This window comes from Macadamia integrifolia, chromosome 7, assembly GCF_013358625.1.
Source record: "Macadamia integrifolia cultivar HAES 741 chromosome 7, SCU_Mint_v3, whole genome shotgun sequence".
NCBI lineage: Eukaryota > Viridiplantae > Streptophyta > Magnoliopsida > Proteales > Proteaceae > Macadamia > Macadamia integrifolia.
In genome coordinates, this window is record NC_056563.1 from 28,913,197 (window position 1) to 28,921,354 (window position 8,158).

The window sequence follows — 8,158 nt, forward strand, 5'->3', positions numbered from 1 at the left end:
CTTGACTCGATTATGGTTTGCATCTATAGGTAATATCTTGCATAGATTTATATACTGACAAAAAGATAGGAGCCACACTAATGGACCAGCAAAAATTATCCAATTCAAAAGAAAGTTTTTGGACCATCGCTGAGTTAGTTTAGATCTTCTTCAAAACCCATCCCCTCCTTTGTGCATGCTTTGCTCCAAGTAGAAGAGCCCTGGCGCATCTTTCAATATGATCTCCCATCATTAAATAGTCAATTATTAGTAGTTGTATTTTTCCTTGCCTAAAATACCCACAACCCACCCTGTAATGATTTTGAGAGTGTCAGTGATAACTGTACATACCAGTATTGGATACAAAGGCAAGCATTCGTAGATAATACTAAGGTTGGTTGGTCAAATAATTAGCTTGTGGAAGCATAGGTGTTTGGTTTGTGATCCTTTGAATACAATATTTATTGGTGATGTTTATCCGTTCCAAAGCAGGGTTTAAGATTTTGTGAGAGTTGGTTTTACCTTCCTAAAAATGATGTCATTCCTATGGGTCCAAATAAAGTAGCTTAGAATCATAAAATTGGTAAAGAAATAATTAAGATCTTGTTTGGGTATAATACTAGAATTAAACAAATACAAGTTTTTGGAAAGAAGAAGCACGAAAGTAAGAGGTGTTTATTCCTAATGGGCTAGCAGTCCAAATGCATCATGAAAAGTCATAGGAGAGGATGACATGCCAACCAGTTTCCTGTTTGGAATTGCACAAGGTGCAGGTATTCTCTATAGGAAACCATTTTTCCAATACATCCTTTGTTGCCAATCCATTGTTGTAAGGGGAATTGTTACAAATCAATAAATATGAGGCTATGAATAGGGGAATTGATTTGTAAATTATAACAATTCTTCCATTAATTTCCTTGTTCACTATACAAAATTAGTTGGAAGTTAAATGAATTATTGGATAATAGGATTCATTCTGTGATCCTTCATATGGAGAGCTAGCAATGAAGGTCTTACTTCAGGGGAAGGCATTTTCCCACGACGGGTTCCAATAGACCCGGCTTGTAGAAGATGTGGAGTTCCTAGCGAGACAACAGATCATTTGCTACTTGATTGTCCTTTTGCAAAGGCAGTTTGGTTTGGAAGTTCGTTATCATATATCCCACCACAGGATTAGGTTCCAAAGTTAACAAGCTGGTTAAATAGTTGGGAGGTTTTGGTGAGGCAGGATAAGAGGCTCGCAACTGATATACTCTCTCATACTTCATTCCTTTGCTGGTATCTGTGGCGCGTGAGGAACGATTATGTTTTTAATGGCAAGATCTGGTCTTCACAATAGGTGATTACCGTAGCAGAAAAATCATACATTGAGTATCATTTGGCAACTATTCCCCCAAGAATGCGTCCTTCCTCCAGTCCAAATGGAGCTCCCTCCAAAATGAGATGGATGTTCCCACCTTTGGGTTATATAAAGGTATTGTTATGCTTTTTTATCTAGTGGAAATTCAAACGGTGGGTTGGGGATTATCTATCGGAATCACTTTGGTCATCAATAGAAAGCACTTTCCGTTGCACATTGCTTGCTCTTATCTAATTCATTTGATTATGTTTCATTTCATTACGTTCCAAGGGCTACGAACCATGTTGCTGATACCCTTGCTAGGAAGGCCATGTCTATCTTGTATATGACAGATTGGCCGCTTACCACTCGTTGGCTTCACGAACTGTGCTCGTCTGATGCCATTGACTGTGCACATGTTTATCAGTAAATTTCGCTTCTACAAATATATATATATATATATATAGTTATCTTCTTAGTAATTACTAAGCCATTGGTTTCAATATTAGTTATCCTTCCTTTACAATGATAAACCATGATTTAGTCACAAATTGAAAGTGTTTTAGTCAAATCTTTCATCACTACTTATGAATATAAGATTTCATTATGGCAAGCCTAATAATAAACCGATCTAAACCTGTATTAATCCAATATTTAAAAATCAAAATAAATTGAAATGAAACCAGACCGAAATCGAAACCAATTGAAAATCGAAATTCCTTAACGGATTGATTTTGGCCTCCCTCATTTCTAGATTGGAACTAATTTAGCCCAACCGAAACGAAGCCGATTGACACCTCTACATAGAGTCTTCATCCTATTTCTATTTAAAAAAAAAAAAAAAACCAAAAAAGCCATAATTTGGTTTTTATAATGTTACCATACAGCCTTACTATTTTACCTCTATTACAAAATCTAGATTGAGTTCTTGTTTTTCTCGACTTTTTTTTTTATTTCCAATTTTGAATGTGATTTAACTCAATTGTCCTTATGAATTTATTTTTAATTGTATCCCTACATGTAGTTTTAAGAGGTTAGTGGATGTCTTGTTATTTTAACAAATAATTCCTCGTTATGTTAATGATTCCCTCCAAAATAAATCCTAATGAAAGAGAAATATAATGAAGCTACTAACACAGAGAGAGAGAGAGAGAGAGAGAGAGAGAGAGAGAGAGAGAGAGAGAGAGAGAGAGAGAGAGAGAGAGAGAGAGGGATCTTATCCAATGTACTCAACGCCCTAGCGTCCATGGCCCAAGTCCTCCCAACCGTACAATCAGCGCAAAGGCGTTGAGCGCATTGGACAATATCCGAACTTAAGGGGTAGAGATCGTCTGAAATTCCCATCTGTGCAATTCCATGCAATTCTACCCCAAGCGACTGACACGTGTACCCATTATATATCCACGGTTACCATAAACCACTGAAAAAACCGTATTCAACCAAACCATTAGAGAACAAACCGAAACAAACCGGTTCGGTTCATAGTTTGAAATAAAAGCTGTGATGTTTTCTTTGGCTCGCTCTCATCTGGTACGACTCTCTCTGTCTCTCGGCCTCTCTCTCTCGATCTCGACTCTTCCTCTCGGTCAGATCTCGACCTCTCTCTCGACTCTCCCTCTCGGTTCCCTCTTTCTCTCTCTCTCTCTAGGGATTAGTCCGGCGAGGCCTCTGGAGTAGGGTGGAGTTCCTTGGCTTGCCGGCGGTGAAGTTAGTCGCCGAAGTCACCGGAAGATGTTGATTCAAGTTCAAAGCTTGCTTTGACACGACAATTTGGTTGAGAGGGCTGGGATTGTAGCGCCTATGGGGTGGTGGTGGAAGTAGTTCTGGGGGTTTTGAGGGAAGCATCTTTGGGTTTTGGATTTTCCGAGGAAACCCTCGAAACCAAAGAAAAATGGAGGATTAATAACTGATCAGTGAGCACTGCGAAAAAAAAAAAAAAGATCCGGTGCGGATCCAAAAATTAAACAAATTATTGCAAGAAAAAAGAAGCTTTTGGTGGGAAGGAATCATGAATCATGAATCATTTACCCCTAATTGGGCTCTTTCACTCCGTCTTTCAATTTAGTTCAAGGAGGTGATGTTGAAACTTTTCTGAATGTGAATCCTTTAATATGTCCTCTTGCAAAAAGTAGCTTCAGTTGGGGAGAAGAGATTAGAGACGCAAATACTTGTGATCTTAAGACTTTATTCCATGTCTCAATGTATTTGAAACTTGTTAGAATCAATAGAACTGCATAAGTTAAGGATTGATTTGGACTCAATGAGACATATATGTAGATTGTAGAGGTTGGTTATTGGAGGTTAGTTTTGGACGAGTTTGTGTGTTGAAAAGGCATATCTGCCTTTTGCTCATTCCCTAATCTAATCTATTTGTAGGATAAGCCCAGTGAAGTCTTATTAGACTATATAGACTATGAAAAAGATAATCTCCCACTTTTGGGGATCTCTCTAATCAACCCAGGAACACTTTTGGTGATCTCTCTAATCAACCCAGGAACCCAAAAAGGGAGATAAGCAGATTGTGCTGGGGAAAAAGTGGAGAACCAGACAAAGAAAATGGATGAGAATAAGTCCAAACAGTCTCTCTAATCTACTTGACGTGGGTAGAAATCGTCTGAAATTCCGAGAGACAGAGAGAGTCGATCGAGAGAGGGAAAACATCACAGTTTTATTTCAAAATATGAATCGAACCGGTTTGTTTCGGTTTGTTCTCTACTAGTTTGGTTGAAGACGGTTTTTTTAGTGGTTTATGGTAGATTAAATCTGAACCATGGATATATAATGGGTACACGTGTCAGTCGCTTGGGGTAGAATTGCATGGAATTGCACAGATGGGAATTTCAGACGATTTCTACCCGAACTTAAGGGGAGGTGGGTTATAAGGGAAGAGTACATTCCCGTCTTGAAATATTGATTCCTTCTTGGCAATTCTTCTCCTCAATCTAACACTCACCTAAAAAAAAAAAGGAAAATTACATGATTATTCCCTTTTGGGATTTGCTTTACAAAAACTAATATCCAAAATTATATTTGAATTAACAAAACTATCCACCAAATTTTCATTTAACAAAAATACCCAAAATCATGTTTGAGTTTACAAAAACTACCCAAAATAATGATTCTCCTCCATCTTTTTTTTACATACAATTAGATATTTCATTTTAACTAAAATTTGAGTGGTAATTTAAGAAAAATTTTGAGTTTTTTTGTTAATTGAAATATTGAGTGAATTTTCACAAAAAAATTAAAATAAAATAAAATAAATTGAGTTAATAATTTTGTAAACCTAAACATAATTTTAAGTACTTTTATAAATTAAAGGGTAATTTACAATGCCACTCCCTGGAGAATGCCAATATTATAGGAACACCCCCTCTCTTTCACCAAATTAGACTCAAACCCCTATCGTCAGTCACCGTCAAATAAAGAGTTAAAATAACCATTATACCCTTCTGTCAGCCAGAAGCCATTAATTACCAATACAAACCAGCTTGCCTACCCTACCCGCACGAAACTGTGATCTTCAAAACCTTCAAAGTGGGGTTAAAGCTCTCACAAACAATCCTGTCTATGTCTTTGTTGAATCGACTGAAACCCTCTCAAGATCGGAGCGAACAGGTACTAGATGCATTATTTCCCTCCAATTTTTGTTTTCTCTTGATCCTTTTTATGTATTCAAAATTTTAATTCGGTTCACAGAAATGTGGTTGAATTTGAATTTTAATGTTGATAATGATGATCATGGATTGAAGTTATCTAGTGATCAATGAGGTGACACGAAATCCAAATATTTCAATTCTGTTTTCTTTTCTCTATATATTGATGAAACAGAGAGTGATGGATCAGTTCCACACATGTAAATCTCTACTTTGAATCTAATGTAGAACTTAATCGTGTAGGTTAGGTTATGGCACAATTACAACTAGAAGGGGGGAAGTTTGAAACTTCCAAATTGCGATGCTTATTTTGAGACAATCCATTCCAAGAAGAGGTTACCCTATCCATTACGGGAGTCTCTAACTGCTGCATTTGCAAGGATTCCAATTTCGTCCTTCCCAAAGGTTCCAGGGGGTAGCACAATTACAACTAGAAGGGGGGAAGTTTGAAACTTCCAAATTGCGATGCTTATTTTGAGACAATCCATTCCAAGAAGAGGTTACCCTATCCATTACGGGAGTCTCTAACTGCTGCATTTGCAAGGATTCCAATTTCGTCCTTCCCAAAGGTTCCAGGGGGTAGCACAATTACAACTAGAAGGGGGGAAGTTTGAAACTTCCAAATTGCGATGCTTATTTTGAGACAATCCATTCCAAGAAGAGGTTACCCTATCCATTACGGGAGTCTCTAACTGCTGCATTTGCAAGGATTCCAGTTTCGTCCTTCCCAAAGGTTCCAGGGGGTAAAGGTGAATTCCTCTCTTGTGATTTTACTTTTTTCTTGACCCCATTGGATCATTGTTGTCTTCAATTTATATTTATAATCTGTTCTTTATTATTGCAGTGATTGAAATTCCGGCTGATACATCTATTGGTGATGCTGTCAAGATTTTATCTGAATGCAACATTTTGTCTGCTCCTGTGAGAAACACAGATGTTGAGGGTAGTCTTGAGAACAAAACTCACCATCACCGTCGAGTTTAGATTCCTTCTTTGGATCCTTCAAAATGGACAAGCCATGCTTCAAAACCTTTTCAGAACGCCGAACCTTAAGCTTCCGAATGAGAGACAGAGATACTCCCAAGCACCTCCCCCACCATTGTCGACTTGGTTTTCGACCTGATTTTTCAAGCCTGTTCAATTGAGTCTCCTCCGTTGCTCCAACCATTTTCGCGAAAATCACAATAACACCAATGGAGTAAACAAACCCCAGCCCAACAAGCCAATGCAAGAGAGGAAGGAATGGATCTTCACTCGCTTGCTCTAGATTTATTGGTTGATGGTTGCAAGGGTATTTTTGGTATTTCGTATTTAACAAGGGCATTTTGGTATTTAAAATAAAATATAGTTGCTGACAAAAGCAAATAAGGTATATTGCTTAACAGAGGCTGACGGTAGATGGTCTGAATCTAATTTGATGAAAGAGAGGGGGTGTTTCTATAATTCTGGCATTCTCCAGGGGTGACGCTATATAAGATGAATAATTTATAAGAAAAATTCCAAAATATTAAAATAAAATACGAACCTAATCACTCTCATTCTCACACGTCCCTATCTTGCTCTTTGTTTTTCCATTTCCCCACATACACCAAAAACGAAATAGCAAACTAAAGAAACAAAATAAATTTAAAAATCAGACCCATATCCCTCTTCCCCTTCCCCTTACCCTCGTTCTCTGTCTCTCTCCATTTTTCATTCCCTTTTCTTCCTTCCTAAAATTTCCATTCCCTTCTCTCTATCTCTCCCAAAGCTTCGCACCCATCACCGCCCTGATCACCCACCACAGACCCAAGCTATATAATTCTGCAACAACATCAACCCACGAAGATGTCCGAATGGGTTAAAGAGAATGAGAATAACCACTAGAGACAGCCACCCCAAAGAACCCATCACCATCATACCAATCCCGAGTCATGAGACCGATTCAACCCCCACCACCCACCAACACCACCAATCGCCCTCGCCGGAGACCAGACTTAACCCTCCCCCTTCCCCAACGCGACCCTTCCTTCGCTGTCCCTCTCCCTCTTCCCCCCGCCGCCACCACCACAACCTCCTTCTCCACCACCCAACCACCACCAGCGCCCTTGAGTTACAACGAACTCGATCGAGTCAACCGCATCGGAAGCGGCAGCGGTGGCACCGTCTACAAAGTCCGTCACAGACCTACAGGTCGTCTCTACGCCCTCAAAGTCATCTATGGCAACCATGAAGACTCTGTTCGCCGCCAGATCTGTCGCGAGATCGAGATCCTCAGAACCGTTGACAACCCTAACGTCGTCAAGTGCCATGGGATGTTCGATTACGCCGGCGAAATCCAAGTCGTCCTTGAACACATGGATGGGGGATCTCTTGAAGGAAAAACCATGGTTCATGAACCATCTCTCGCATCTGTGGCTCACCAGATTCTCTCTGGCCTCTCTTACCTTCACCGCCGCAAGATTGTTCATCGAGACATAAAACCCTCAAATCTCTTGATCAACGCAAGAAAGCAAGTCAAGATCGCAGATTTTGGGGTGAGTCGGATTCTTGCCCAGACCATGGATCCATGTAATTCATCGGTTGGGACTATCGCTTACATGAGCCCTGAAAGAATCAACACAGATCTAAACCATGGCGTTTATGATGGATACGCTGGTGATATTTGGAGTTTTGGGGTCAGCATCTTAGAGTTCTACTTGGGTAGGTTTCCATTTAACGTGGGTCGACAAGGAGATTGGGCGAGCTTGATGGTTGCAATTTGTATATCACAGCCACCTGAGGCACCGATTACGGCTTCGAGAGAGTTCAGAGAATTTATCTCTTGTTGTTTGCAGAGAGAGCCGGCCAGGAGATGGACTGCTGCTCAATTGCTGTTTCACCCCTTCATTACTCGGAACAATAATGGATTCAACGACAATAGTATTGGTGGGATCAGCCAGAATCAGGTGCATCAGCATCATCTTCTACCCCCACTTCAACATCAATCCTCTTCTTCCTCTTCCCATGGCTGATTTTTAATCCAATTTTTAGAATTTTGTGGCATGGATTGGGCTGCTTCAAATTTTGGAAAAAAATGGAGAGATGGGTCAGTTCCTTCAATTTTTAATCAATCAGTTGACCCAATTTATGTTTTGTGTTCAGCTGTGATTTGGAGATTAGATGGGAGGGGGGTTTCCCCCGCGGGGGGGGGGGGGGGGGGGGT

The 8,158-nt window shown here is 39.8% G+C and overlaps 1 protein-coding gene across 1 annotated transcript; it reads left to right on the top strand.

Annotated features, from left to right (window-relative positions):
- Positions 1-6,604: 6,604 nt before the first annotated feature.
- On the top strand, positions 6,605-8,066 carry LOC122084522 (mitogen-activated protein kinase kinase 5-like). Its single transcript, XM_042652824.1, has one exon. It carries the CDS (start codon positions 6,888-6,890, stop codon positions 7,965-7,967), a length of 1,080 nt encoding a protein of 359 aa, XP_042508758.1. The 5' UTR covers positions 6,605-6,887; the 3' UTR covers positions 7,968-8,066.
- Positions 8,067-8,158: the final 92 nt, after the last annotated feature.